This window comes from Thunnus thynnus, chromosome 1, assembly GCF_963924715.1.
Source record: "Thunnus thynnus chromosome 1, fThuThy2.1, whole genome shotgun sequence".
NCBI lineage: Eukaryota > Metazoa > Chordata > Actinopteri > Scombriformes > Scombridae > Thunnus > Thunnus thynnus.
This window is the reverse complement of record NC_089517.1, coordinates 13292783-13308300: the sequence shown is the minus strand read 5'-3', so window position 1 is coordinate 13308300 and position 15518 is coordinate 13292783. Positions and strand designations below refer to the sequence as shown.

Sequence of the window (15518 nt, the reverse complement as noted above, 5' to 3'; positions counted from 1 at the left end):
GAAATGTGAGACAGGAGATAGTATGTGTTTATGTTAACCTTCAAGTGAAGAGCTGAATGTTTATGTGAGCACTGAGAGGAGGTTGAACTCAGAGGTATGCACCTATGAAGACATCGCTACTCCCACACCCAACACTCTTTTGCCCAACAACTATTCATGTCATGTTACAAAATAAGCACCGATAAAAACAGTAAGGCTAATAATGCTTCAAATAGGAATAGATACAGTACTCGTGTACGTGTGTGTGTTTACCTGATGGTGTTTCTCATGATGCTGTGCAGGGCTCTCATCTCACTAACACTGGTGAAGCTGGGCAGGTTGGCTCCCAGAGCTTGACAAAACCTCTCAGCTTCCTCCCACGAACGTTTCCTGCTGAGCCTCTCCTCATGAAACACCTGACAAGGTGAAACAACAGTTCACAATAGCCAATAAAACTGTTCAGTAAAAAAAACAGACTCGAGAGGACTGAAGAAAGCCAATTCAACTGTCAGATCATGTTATTAAGAATCAAATAATTAGCGATGGCAAATTGGCAGAGATCATCGTCTAATGTGGAAGCACATTGATACTCTACAGGAATGGTCATTTGTTCCAAATAATAAGATTTTAGAATGATGATGATACATTTTTACTTCACTCTACTACTAAATATTACTTTCTTGCTCCAGGTTGGGTTTGTGTTTTGTTTTGAGTGACTAGTGATATTCTCATAAAGTGACTTCCATTCTGGGAATAATTAACTTCTTTCACAACCACTATCACCTCCTCCAAACAACTATCATTGCTAATGGTGAAAAAAGTCTACAGTACATGACCACAGATATCAGCTCACACACACGTGTTTCCACTTTAGGGGACATTACTTTGACTTACATTCATTTCCCAGAGACTTATCCTAACTTTCACCACCCTAAAATTAATGATTTACATTAACTTGCGTTTTGTCCCCATAAGGGAGGCGAGTCCCCACAACATGAGAAATACCTGGACCACACACACACACACACACAGACACACACCTTGTAGCAGTATCTGCTATCTGAATTGGACATCCATCCATCTGAACAGTTTTTGCTGAGGTCCGGCTCTGGTTCTGGGGGCGGAGGTGGACTGAGGTCTGTCCTACAAATGGTGCCGGCCTTAAAAGTGGTACAGTTCTTCGTCTCCCAATGGCCAAGGGGTTTCGCGGTGGAAATCACAACACAACCTCCATCCAGCTCTGAAATACACATACAGATGTACAATATCAAATGCTTTGTGTGGTACTGCTGATACAGTTACTGTTAATGTCCATATAAATTATAGGTATAAGAAACCTCCTGGTTTTACAGACACTACTGAAGTAAACATTCACAACTTTGATTTTGTTGTCTAGTGTTTGTCTGTTTTTAAATCAGTTTGGGAGTGAAAGCAGGTTCGGGACGTGTGATATGATTTTTGGTTGTGGGGCGATCTGTTTCTGTATATTTGTTGGGGGGGCTTACATGTAGTTTGACGCTGTCGGCACACACACAGGACACAGAGGTGAATAATATTGATGAAATGTGTTTTTTTGTGGACATTTCCGCCAACAATCTCGACCAAATTTTGTATGGAACTTGGACTTGTGTCCCAACCATTTTCAATTATTAAAATAACAATTTTCAATCACTGTGCACTTGTAAAAATACTTTTATTTAAAAAGGTTGTTTTGGCAGAAAGAGGAAACGTGGAGACAGAGGTGGATGACATGCAAAAAAAGTTCCCCAGCAAGGAATTGAAACTGTGGGTGTTGCATTTATGTGGCATATACTGGGACAACCCCACATTTTGTAATTCAACCCATTAACACCCACTGCTTTTTGAGGCTGGCTCTGAATTAAAACAAATTGGACATTTTTTTTTATCCTTAGACCTTTGTGATGACTTAGTACATTAAGTTTTCAATGATTTATTTCATTGTTGGACTGCCACTGTTTTGAAGATAGGTTTTTAAGGTATTTTTAAGGTTTTAGTTGAATGCTCTACATTGTATTGTACATGGTTTATTTTTACACTGTTTTTTAAATGACCATAAAGATGAGAGTCTAGTTACTCAATACATAAGGTGTAATACATATTAATGTTCATGTAACTAGCAGTCTGTTGCGGTTCTACATTGGCGGAAGAGTGGGTGGTAAAAGGTTACGTTTTTTCTTAGTAAATCAGTAAATCTGAACCTCCATACAAGAAAAAAACATATTGCGGAAAGACAGGTGCCGAATCACATGTATCAAATTATTACACTGAGATAAAAATAATATAAATTTAGGCTGCAACTAACGATTGTTTTCATCAATGTCATCAACTAATCTGTTGATTGTTTTCTCGATTAACTGATTAATCGTTTGTCGATAAGTCTGAAATGTCTTGTTTTTTTCCCAACCAACCATCCACAACCTAAAGATATTCAGTTTAAAACTAAAGAACCCAGAAAATATTCACATACGACACACTGTAACCAGAGAATAAGGGCATTTTTTCTTAAAAAAATGACTCAAAACAATTAATTGATCATTAAAATAATTGGCGCATTTTCTGGAAACCAACTTATCATTGCATCTCTACTCTTAATATAATATACTCTGACATTAATCATGAGCCTGTGTTGTCTTGTCCAGTCCTCCAGACTTGTGCCATACCTGCTAGGGAACTAAGTGGAGCACTGGCAACGTGGGTTTAACTTACCTGGTTCGAGCGAGCCCCAGTTGGTGTATGTCACCACACCCTTGTGCCCATCCTGGCTCAGCCACTGATACTCCCCTGTGGTCTTAATATCCTGCAGCCCGATCCAGAAATACTGAGTTTCATTTTTCATGTGCTCCGCAAGCAGACGGCTGATGAAGGCCTGCTCAAACCTGGAAAGATCAATAAAGTATGAGCCACCATTTTCCTGCTCAAGCATGGAGAAGACAGTTAAAATAATATTAAAGAAGCATATACAATGGAAGAGTTATCTGTTTTACAAATGAAAGTATTATTTTGACATGATACCAGAAAGTATTCACATGGGCAGCTGATGAGTGATGATCAGTGGGAAAACCAGTTGAACAACTCTGTACCTGTTTCTTATTGTGACGTTACAGCGATCCTTGAAGGTTACTTGATTGGTGTTCACTTGATAACACGAGTTTCCGTGTCTCCGCCAACCCTGAGGATCGACAGCAGTGAGACTTCAGCTACATTCAAATTACAAGCAAACATGGTCCAAATTTGTCACTTCCATGCTTGATCCTAGTTTTGATTCAAACTAAGTCCTCAGCGATGGGACTGTAGTGAGAACAGTCAGATCAGTATTCATATTCTCTTCATCAGAGTCAACTATGGTAGTTTCATTTTTGCATTCATTTCCAGCAATAGCTGCTAATACAGCTACAGAGCATTAACATTAAACATTTACTGAGCATGAAAGGGCATCAAAAAGTGTAGTAGAAACGCATATCCAATAAACTTCAAACAGGTCCTGGACCAAAGAAACAATGTACAAAAGAAAGATGAAAGTCTGCACACTGTAGCTCCCTTAGATGCAGTTTAATGAGACATCCACCAATGGTGTTGTTGTTGGTGGATATCTCATTAAACTACATCTAAGGGAGCTACAGTGTGCGGACTTTCATCTTTCTTCTGAGCATCAAAGGGGACATAACATGCTTATTGTGATTTTCTGTTATTTTAATACTGTTAAGATGTCAGATGTCTATATTAAACATGGTCAAAGATATAAAACTAGAGGTGAACATAGATAAAAATGCTCCCTGAAAGTCCAAAGCCTGCTCTGTATGCTTCATTTGCAATGTGTCCTCTACTTCTTTCCGGTGATCACATCAGATCGTTTGCGCATGCCCACAAACAGCTGTTGGTAACCTTTGTTGCTAAGGTTGTTCAATTCGTTGTCCACTCGCATATTTTGGATCAGATTCATTCTCTAACATGTACAGATGCATTTGAGGAGTTGAGATTTCTAGTAAAGAACGAGAAAAAGAAGTGAAATCCTACTACTACTGTTTGTTTACATAGGCTCTGGAGCCGCCAAAAGCCTGCCAAGGGGCAGCTTCCCGAAACTAACAATCAGAACAGAGTGGGCTCATTGGGAGGGGGACCTTAAAGAGACAGGAGCTAAAACAGCTGGTTTCAGACAGAGGCTGAACTGAGGTGCTGCATAAAGGGCAAGTATAAGATAAATACAAAGTTTTTTGAACTGTGAATCTTGCAAAGATATTCCAGTAGAACCCCAGATTAAAACCTGGAAATGTGCATGATATGTCCTCTTTAAGGTGAGTAATATGCATGCAGTCTTTCATTCTGAACCTAAATTACATAACATGATGAGCTGATACTGTCTATTGCTAACCACATTTAAAAGGTTTCCCTCGGAAAATGTGGTCATGTAGACAATACTCACATCCTCATAGCGACAACTGGCCTGTGTTGCCGATTCGTTGATTGTTCCGTTCTTCTGACAAATAAAAGGTAGGCTCTCAGTGCAGTTCCCAACCGACCAACCATGAGACTGTGGAGAACGGACACAGGTTTGATTTTGCAGATCTTATATAAACAAACTCTTATAGACGATCACAAGAAGACAAAAACACAGCCTTGGTACAGGCCCCACACAAAAAGGCTGCATACAATGGGCCAGGTTACACAGAAATGCTTGTACTCACACACACATGCACACACACCTCTCTAGAGTAGAAGACACAGTTGGAGTTCGAGGTAGGCTGAACTGGTTGGTTTGGGCCCCAGTAGGTGAAGGTGACAGGTTTCCCATCGACCCACTTGAAGACAGTGCTGTCAGCACTTTGCAGGCCAATCCACACATCCAACGCCTGGCCATCTGACAGACCGTAACACACATATGATCAAATCTCTTTCTGGAATCAAGCTCAAGTAGGCAAAACAAGTGTCTGGTGAGAAAACATGTTGAATTGAATCCTCATGTCCACCTGGTTTAGTAGTGCATGTGAAAAAAATAAGCCAGTAAGGTGCCAATCAACTCGTTTCATGAAACAAATTGATTTGCACCTTTTGATTTACCCTAAAAAAAAGAAACTACAATATGAGAGATTTACCTGCATGGAAATTAGTGCTGATCATCTCTTTGGTGTCAATGGAGTGGAAGCTGGCCAGAAAGCCTCCTCCTCCCTCTATGTTTTTACAGTGCTGCTGAGCGCCTTCAAAGTTTTGTGGTGTGTCATTCACCAACTTGTAACACCAGCCGTTCCATGGGACCCAACCATGTGGACACTCTGTTTCTTTATATTGAAAAGGCTCTGCAGAGAGGGAGAGAGACAGATAGAAGTCATGATGGGAAGACAAGTCAATTTTATCTACATAACCCCAAATTACAAATTTGTCTCAGAGGGATTTTACAATCTACAAACAGTTTAACACCCTCTATCGTTGGACAATCGACTTAAATCAGGAAAACCCTTTAACAGGGAACTAGAAGGGATACCTCTTCAAGAATGTACAAAAATGCAGTAGCTGTCATATGTACATATGAAGGAAGTCCACCGCTTTGGTACAGACTGAAATATCTCTAGTGGATGGATTGCCATGAAATTTTATACAGGCATTCATGGTCTCCATGGGATGAATCCCTCTGACTTTGGAGATCTGACCCTGGTTTTTCCTCTAATGCCATCATGAGGTTAACATTTGTGGCTTTGAGTGAAATGTCTTAACAGTTATTGGATGGACTGCCATGGAATTTGGTGCAGGCAACCATCTCCCCCTCAGGAATAACTGTAATCACTTTGGTGAACTTTGATCACGTTTTAATGTGTCAAAATACTTTGGTTTATGACCAAAAATATCTGCAAAACTAATGACATTAGCCTTAGAAAGCTAGCTTTTAGCTATATCTGGTGCAATATACTGTATGTGTTGTGCATTGTCCCTGTTAAATAAACAATACTATAAAAAAAGCCTCTATTCTACTTTGTGTTTAGTGCTAAGTAGCAAATGTTAGTATGCTAACATGCTAAACTAAGATGTTGAACATATTTAACATTATAACTGCTTAACATCAGCATGTTAGCATTGTCGCTGTGAGCGTGTAAGCATGCTGACATTAACGTAAAGTTCAAAGCCCTGCTGTTCCCAACTAGAGCCTCACAGAGCTGCAGAGCAGGAAGGGTGCAGACTCTTAGTCTTGTTTCAATATTATTCAGAGGACATATACATAAAGTACAGAAAGTGAGGTCAGCAGCTAACCTACCTGTTGGTGCTGTGTGAGAGGCATTGAAACTCTTTTTGCAGATGTATGGCAGCCGTTCACCGCACGCCTCCGATTCATAGTTCTGCTTAGAGTTCAGGACACCACAGTCTGACTCGATAATAATAGTGGTGGATGGCATTCCTGTCAAACACGTGCATAAAACAAAAATAAAATCACATACCGACTGAGACAGCAGAGCAGAGGAGTGGCATTTACCTCTGAGTATCTTTCTAGCTTCAGCTTTTTGACTGTGGTTCATACACAGAGAGGAAATAAACAAATCCTTTATGTTGCAATATTGCATAGTAATGTCAGTAGCAACACTGACATGATGTAAATTACGGCAACTGCAAAGAGCTCATATCAGTAGGAGGCCAGACGGCTGCAGTATCCTTGACTGTCACACCGCAGTGTAAGAACAACACCTTCCCTTTGAGACAAGATATAGCAAAATATATTACAATAGCTAGAAGGCCTCCATTCAGTACTATTAATGGGTTATTCAGCAACACTAACAATTCCAATGCCACACTGTGTCCAATAACCAGGCACAATGAGCTTCTTTGCAACACTGGCCTCATTGTTTGTCTGACTGACACCGACTCTCAGTTTATAGCAGGGCAGCAGCGACCGCAGCAGATTACAACAAGATGCAGGTTTGGTCTGCTGGAGGGAGCAGGTGGTTCCGGGAACCGAGACTGATTCATTGTGGTTATGCAGAACCAATGCCCACAAATTCAGTTGCATGAGAAACATCTCTTTTTCTCTCTCTCGTGCTATTTTTTTTTGTTTGCCACCACACATTTTAAACCTACATGTTTACATGTCTCTCAAATGATTATAGTCGTCAACTGACATGTAATGGACCTAAATTTATGGAACTTTCTTAAATGTATTTATTTAGTAACTCACAGAAATGGGACAACGATTAAAAAAATAACACAGTAGACAGACAAAAGTTTATACAATGATGCAAGAATAACAATCATCACCTTTTTCCCAACGCAGGAAGGAGAGAGGGGAGCCATCAGACCACTGCCAGCCCTGAGACGTGTCTAACTGATGAAGGCCGATCCACATCCTCTCGGGCATCTTTTTAAAGCCTTTCACAACTGTACCATGCAACATCACAGCATAGATTTAAAAAAAAAAAAAAAAGGGGGGGGGGGGATTGTGAGTCCAAAAGAATATGAATCAGAAAAGACAATTTGTAACTGTGAATAAAACATAACGTAACATACAGCATCCTACAGGGATTCTGTAAATGGGCTGAGAAAGACAGAGAGAGGAGAGCGGGGAAAAACATTCAAGCTGCAACTGAAATGTAAACCTGTCAATAATCATAAGTGCTGTTACTATATAGGCCGATTAGAAGTCCTTGAAGAAGTGTCAGCTTTAAATGTCAATGACAGCAGTTTGTTCAGGAAGGACCGCCAGTCTGACAACTGTTGCTGCTGCAGTCAGTTGTCATCAACTTGTCACCACTGATGTGGTTGTTCTCAAAAAACAAGTTAGTGGTTCAAGTGTCTTTTACTGTGAGACATTAACAAAGAAGCAGCAAAAGCACACACAAACAGCAGCAACCACATGAACCCTAAACAAAAAGCACAGAGATATTTTGGATGCGAGCCATCCTCAAGAACTAAAAGGTTAGATAATATTCAATTTATTTAAATAAAAGAGCCTGTGACCCACAGACCTTAAGGACATTAAGGGCATTGGCCATTTAGCAATGAAGTTAAAATGCTGAATGTTTAACAGTGCTTGAACTTGAGTCTAAATTGTTTCCTGCTGATCTCTATTTATGTTCTCTTAGGTGTAATAATTCATCGGAGGCACAAAAGTGGAAAACCCAGAGCATGACGAACACAACCTAAAAAAGAAGAAACAGAGTGAGAAGAAGAAGAAGAAGAAGAAGAAGAAGTGGAGAGAGTATGGGTCTTTCCCAACATCCACACTTAAGTAACTAAGAGCCATCTTCTAAGACAAATTTGTGAGAAAGATGATGCAGATGATTTGCAGAACAAACCAGATGGCACTTAACTCTTAATGTGGTGTGTTGGTGAGATGCCTTCACACTATAAACAGCTCTAGTTCAGTCATCTGAGCTTCACTTATTTTCTTTTCTTTTCTTTTCTTTTCACTCAACAACCCAGTAACACACAAACAAAAAAAAAAACATACCCACAGGGAACTGAGGAAGCTAAACAATTATGTTATTATGTGGTGCTATTTATAAATTCTACTGTGCATATTTAAACCGACTGGTTTCTGTGTGAACTTTATTTAAGATCACTTATCAAATAGAAAGCTTTCCTTTTGTCAAGTTTTTGGACATGAATAAAATAGATGATTCTGTTTCTGTTCTGTTTCTTAAAATAGATTGCTCTCGAACGGAGGAGGCAAAGTGAAACCATTTCCTCAAAGGTTCTCAGGCACGATAAATATTGTTTCTAGGCTGTGAGCGACACGGGCCAGTTGACATCTTTATTCCTAGTCATTCTTTCTCTTGTACAGTATCCTGTAGCCCTGCCAATGTTTTTACTATTGCTGTTTTTATCATTTGAAATGTTATTATTAAAGAGTGGGTTAGGAAGCATTCTTCTCATATCAGAGCATTTGATTGGTGTGTTGATGCTGATTCCAACATGTATTTGGTGACTTTAAGTACTTTGTGTTTTTTTTATTTTTGTCAAGCCAGCTTGAGGAACTATGTGGAGAAGAGGAAGGAACAAGAAGAAGAAGATAAAGAGCAGGAGTAGTAAGTCAGTCTTACAGGTGTTGGATTGAAGTTCACTGAGCTCAGTCACACTGAGCAGATCAGCTCCCTGGCTACGACATGAATCCAAAGCTTCCTGCCAGGTCACCGCCGCACTGGGAACAAACTCATAGCAGGAACCCCCTTCCGGCCCGTCGAACAGAGTGTGGCAACCCTCCTCTGCACGGTCAGAGAGATAGTGTGAGTGAGAGTGAGTGCGTCTCTGTGTTGACAACGCCATATGTAATCTAACATGATTTATTGTAGAGATAAATTTTAAAAAAAAAGAAAAGAAAAGAGCGTGCACCCATTCAGCTTCTGACAAATACTTTCAGTCATTATTATCATGATTGCATCCTGGAAAACATTCAGGAATGCGACAGAAATAGAATGAAGGTTGTTTTTTTGTTTTTTTTTTAAGGGTTGCTGAATATCTCCATAGTCAATATCATGTCAAGTAAAAGTCAAATCATGAAAAAAAAAAAAGTACAACATACCAGGTTTGAGACAGTATCCCTTCTTTATTTCTTGGTCATCGTCAGAGGAAGTGACACACCAGCTCATTTGGGGGAGATCTGTATCTGGGAGACATCCGTGATACCAGCTGTTGTTGTATTTGAAGGGGAATTCACAGGGACTTCCGGCAGAGTTCCCATCGGTGGTGTGAACAACTACATAAAGGAGAGACATGAGCAAAGAGTAAAGTCAGAGACATATTACAAGGTTCTAACATCCATCCAAAAACAAAATCATGTCAGTACATTCATTTGTCAAAAGTTAGATGTGGTGTCTTGTTGCATACACCAAACCAGTTCTACTTCTAGACACACAAACACAAGCCTAGTGGCTGATGTTAAACAAAAATAAACAATGGTGAGATTAGATCTTTAACGTTAACACTGTTAGAAAACCTGTTAGGATAAAAATGTGTTTATTTGTGGTCAAACACATAAAGACATTAGCTTAACAAAAATAATAATAACTCGAATGTTGCATTTATTCAAAATGTTTCAATTTTAAATGATGAAATACAACATCTATGTAACACTGGAGATAGGTTTCCAGCACCTTACCCTTAATTTACATCAGATGTTGTGTGTTGGTAAATAAAAGGAATATGAATGAGAAGAAAGAACATTTTGTAATGAAGGAACGACACATTGGTGCAGAAAATCAAGTGTTTCAAACACAGAAAGAGACAGAAATTAAATAATATTTAATGTCACTGAATGCTGTAATTCATCAGACTGCTGCAAATCAAAAATTTAAAAAATAGCTGAGAAATGCAGATTTATGGAAAATTTGAATGTATCTACATGGCAGTCTAGATCCTCTCTGTTTATGTTCAGCTCTTATTTCATTATGCAGAAAGTATAAATGTCTCAAGACTCATCCTCTGCATAAATACAAATAAATAAGCAAAGATTCGTTTAACACTGAAAAGCCAACCACATGTAAATGTTTTTCCAAAACAATCATGGATCATCCTCCATACTTTACCACCGATGCAGGCAGAATAACAGAATAAAAGATCACTACATATTACCACATACATTTGAAAAATGTGCTGTTTAAGGACCTAAAAATATGAATCAGTCTTTAAACTTTCCCTGCTGGCAAACATGAGAGTCATTTAAATGGCCAACTGGACTCTTTTGGATCGTTTTAAATGTTACATTCAGAAAACAGTGGGAATTTATAAAGAATTCTTAAAGCTGGCACATATTTTAGGGAGTGTAGGTGTTTGACATTAAAGGTGTGCCAACATAGCCATGCAACGAGCATGGTCTGACCACGAAACAAAAGTGAAAGTCAGCTTTTATGTTGCACTGCAGCCCACAGACCTAACGCTTATGACTGCATATGAAAGTACCCTAATGAATACGATTACAGCACTAATCACAAAGCACAAAATATGGAATTCCCCAAATATTCAGAAAACACCTCTGTCATACTTAGGTTCCCCTTAAACTGGAATTGGATAGACTATGTTGTTTCCTAGCATAAAGGAGTCATTTTTATTTATTTTATTTATAAGTTTATTTGTCAGGGACGGTGCAAAAAAACCCATTGTAACAGGTTGAAATAGCATGAAACAGATGTGTTGTATATAGGATTTCTGTTTGTGACCCCTGTCCCTGGTTAGGCTTTTCTACTTATAAATACTCTTATCATTACCAGGAATACATGAGTTAAATAAAGCTCATAATAAATTGTGACATTCTCAATAACAACAGTATTTACATCACATAACAATCAATTTACATGTGTTGTGTATGTGTTCACATGTGTATGTTCTCTATTCCATGACAATGTGTTTAAGTGCATAATATTTAAAGGTGTGTGTGTGTGTGTGTGTGTGTGTGTACATACATGCATTGTCTTTATGAGTATGTTTGTTTATCTAGATGTGTCTATTCCTCCGTCTGTGTGTACATGTCCATGTGCATGTGTGCTAGACAATCGCATGGTTGATCATTTATAAACCAAGCTCAAGCTCTGTTAAAAATGTATAAGAACCAGTTTGTGTCATGTGACACAAAAGCCAGCTGAGGCAACACCTGTATATACAAGGGTGCAACGTGTCACAAGGTTGTTGCATCACATTCAATTCAGGAAGTGGTTTCTCTGAAATTCTCATGATCTGATACACTGAACAGAAAGCATTTAACACTACTTTCATTCCTTGAATATCAATTTATATTTTAAAACATTTGTCAGTCCTCAGACCTTCGTAATGGACTGCTTGAAGCATTTTTCTGCAGTCGTGGAATCTATGTAAACAGCCCCCACTCTCAGATTAGATAAAAGGAAAACCACACTCACTGCGGTATGGTTTCTGGCAGATGTTGTCCTGATAACCTTCTCTTCGCCAAGTATCATTAATGTCCCGTTTGGCGGTAACTTTGCCGTCGCTGACCGCCAGGCCCATCTGATAAACAGTGTAAACGGCCCCATCCAGGCAGCGCCACCAGAGCAGGATGTTGGAGCCGCAGTCGACCAGGGACAAGGTCTTGGAGGTGACGTCCAACGCCAAGCAGAGTGACGTACCAACGTGGAAGAGCCGGTGACCTGAACCCCACTTCCACAACTGGGACTTGTTATTTGGGTCACAGGTGGAGACACTTAAGCTAGAAGTTGTTGCACTCAGACACTTTTCTGTGCTCGAGTGCTGGATGGCGAAAGCATCCTCGTCTGTGTTGATGGAGGAGACACAGAAAACACAACAGTTTAAAAACAAATTAATAACTTTACCTGACATCTAGGGCCTGTTCTGTTTATGTGATGGTAAAATCACAGATTAAAATCATTAATTAGACAAAAATGCTCAAATAATATGACATTTAATGATTATTAATACCTTGGTGGACATCAAATTCTACTTTCAACAGAGCTGTAGCTGCTACTAAGGACACTGAGGTCATGTCTACTGCATTTTTTTGGGAGAATTAGGGAATTTCAGCAACAAAGAGGGAAGTTTATGATCTACAATTAAAAATGAACACTTAGTGGATATTTTATGGATTGATTCCAGTATTTTTTCTTAACTTGGTATATTTAAATTAGATTACTTCATAGTCCAATAAATACATGAAGTACTTCCACATCATATTTGTATTCATGGCAGTGTAGAGAAGGCTTTGAAACAGCACTGAGATCCTCACATTGGGAAACAAATTAGACAGTGCAGTTAATAGTTAACTGAATTAATAAAATATGAAAAATGCTGCTTGTACTTGGACTCATGATCTCAGTATCTAAAAATCCTGGCCACAAGTCAGGATAGTGAGTATAAACACATAATAAAACGACTGACTTACTGTTTTATAGACAGTTAAATCTTAACTAGAAACTGAACTGGGACAAGAGAACTAGGACTATTCTCTGACTTTAAATAAATATAATATTTAGATATGACAATGCCAGGTAATGTGCTGAACATGGTTAGTGCGAGTTACTGCATATTGTCTTGTATTGGTAAGTACGTGAGGTGTGTCTTTGAGTTATGAGTGATTGCAGCAAAAAATATGAAGCATAGATGCAGCACCTACCGACACAGGCTTTCTAAAATAGAAAGCAATATCATGTTACAGCTTTAGTATTGGATTGCAGCCACTCAGACTTGCATTTTATACTCTGCTGAGCATAAACAGCAGCTACAGAGTAACTATGAGAGCTGCGCACACATACGCACAGATGCAACACTTGACATACAAAGAGCTACAAGGGGGCGGGAGGGATGAGTATGCAATTTGTTTGACCTGCCAGAAATATGGTTTTGGCATTAAACTCACGGCGGAATGGAAACAATGTCAAATCACTGGCTGACTACTTTTTTTTAAAAAAGCTGCGGGTTGTGTAACTTATCTGCCCGCACTTATTGTGGTCTAGCAGGTTTACAGCTATTGTCCTCTTGACTCATGTCGCGCTTCTGTGGTCGAAGTTATCCAACTGCGCCAATTTTAAAATGGCAGAAATCATAAATGAAAGTAAAGTGTCTCAATTTTTGAGGCGTCAACTTACCGAAACTTGGCACCTTAGCCGGTGAACAAGTCCCCAAAAACACTGTTGTGTCCAACACAAACAACACACAAAGGCAAAGTGTCGCTTTGGATATTTTCAGCATGATCCCGGCGGAGAGTTTTTGACGGATTCATGCAGAATCTGTCTTTTCCGGAGAGTTGAACTGTGAATATAGTTAGGTCGATCGATAACTCAACTCCGAGGCGAAAGTGACCAGTTATTGAGCTAACCCACTTCTACGAACTGTCAACAGTGTAAGCAGTCCCGCTCCGATGACCGTCAAGTTCGCGCTAGCTAGTAAAGTGAAGGACTTCCTGTTTGACGTACAAAAATAAAGTTGACAAAACACAAACAATGTATGGAAGCCTTTTTCTGCCAAGTAAAAAAAAAAAAAAAAGAAGATGAAAAATCATCATGAAAAACATAAAAGTAATCATGGTCAATCAAAATTATTATTAATTATTTATAAATTGTATTTATTCTATTTTACTTATTAAATTAAAGTGAAGCAGTTCAAGTATCTCAGGGACTTATTCATGAGTGAGGGTAAGATGGAGTATGAGGTTGACAGGTGGATCAGTGCAGCATTAGCAGTAATGTGGGCGTTGTCCCGGATCATTGTGGTGAAGAAAGAGATGAGCCAGAAGGCAAAGTCAATTTACCAGTCGGTCTACATCCCAACATTCACCTGTGGTCATGAGTTTTGCTTTGGGTAGTGACTGAAAGAATGAGATTGTGGATACAAGCGGCCGAAATGAGGGTCTGGGCTTAACCTGACTCGCCAGATGGTGTGTTACATAGAACCATCTGAGAAGTCAAATAATAAGAGACACAATAAGTCAAAATGATGAGCTATTTCAAAAATTGTATGAGATATTAAATCAAAATTATGAAAACATTATTAGACTGTAATATCTCTCAGTTTTGACTTACCAAGTCACAATTTTTACTCACTATTAGTATTATTATTATTATTTTTCATGTTTTGTTTCTTTTTAAATGGATCTCCATTTATTTAAAATGTCTAAAGTTGCAGTTGAAAATGTGTAAACTCTCACTTCAGCCTAAGCCAAAAGAGTTATGTCCTATCTAAATACGTGGTCTACTTCTACGAATGCACCTCTCTTTAATCAGGAGCCACCTTTGTGTGCTTTATAACCATAAGGGAATGTGGATTACCTTTTTACTAAAAATGTATTAGTTGTCTCAAGCCTTTAAAAATAACACACGTCTGTGCAGCAAATTTCATGTAACACTTTTATTTTGAAGGCAAAATGATCGTCTTCCGTTTTTCCCTGTGCATTTTTTGTCTCTTCTTGCGTTGGTAGCTTCATATTCCAGTTTCCTCCAGTATACCTGCCCACTTCACGCCCACTCGTTTGTTTCCGTGCGACAAAACTCACGCATGTTTTGTTTTTCCTTCATCAGCTCTAGTGTGTGTCTCTGCAGCAGGACGTTTTTCTCCTTTTTATTATGCACACATGGTTTTATTTGCACACACAGCTGTTATGAATTATTAATTAAATCCTGGTGTCAGATGCACTCAGAAAAATTGTCAATACCTGCACTGTGTTGTCTCATTTCTCTATTGATTTAGTGCTGCCATATACTGTTACCTTTATTTAAGGCAATCTAATAGCTTGGGATGTGTTTTACTGAGATCATTTAAAGCATTGGTGATTCCTATATTATCATTCCAACACTTACAACTCTGTGTCCGCAGAGACAATGTTTGTAGTGTAGTCAGTGATATACGTCACTGGGAGATTATTTCAATGGAAAATGATAAGAGTACTAATATATTCAAGGAACAAAGATAAACGTCCTCATCAGAATCAAAAAACAATGACCTACTTGTTACATACTTTCTGTATTGGAGTACAGCCCACAAAAACCACATCTGGCCTACTTATTTTTAATCAAATCACTGCGAGCTGAACGTACTATGCCAAAGAGCAGTGTTGTCTCAAGTCTATCTTCTCTGGGAAAAAAGCA

At 38.9% G+C, this 15518-nt stretch overlaps 1 protein-coding gene across 1 annotated transcript in view; it reads right to left on the bottom strand.

The window, feature by feature from the left end:
- ly75 (lymphocyte antigen 75) overlaps nt 1-13824 on the bottom strand; it is a 29036-nt gene extending 15212 nt beyond the window's left edge. The window contains exons 1-13 of the mRNA XM_067585851.1: nt 13524-13824; nt 11826-12194; nt 9497-9670; nt 9018-9179; nt 7234-7353; nt 6242-6382; nt 5091-5291; nt 4701-4855; nt 4421-4528; nt 3081-3169; nt 2707-2876; nt 1020-1219; nt 253-395 (exon numbers count right to left, since the gene is read on the bottom strand). Coding sequence (XP_067441952.1) covers nt 253-395; nt 1020-1219; nt 2707-2876; nt 3081-3169; nt 4421-4528; nt 4701-4855; nt 5091-5291; nt 6242-6382; nt 7234-7353; nt 9018-9179; nt 9497-9670; nt 11826-12194; nt 13524-13626 — 2135 coding nt within the window. The 5' untranslated portion in view covers nt 13627-13824. The remainder of the gene's footprint in view (nt 1-252; nt 396-1019; nt 1220-2706; nt 2877-3080; nt 3170-4420; nt 4529-4700; nt 4856-5090; nt 5292-6241; nt 6383-7233; nt 7354-9017; nt 9180-9496; nt 9671-11825; nt 12195-13523) is intronic.
- Nucleotides 13825-15518: the final 1694 nt, after the last annotated feature.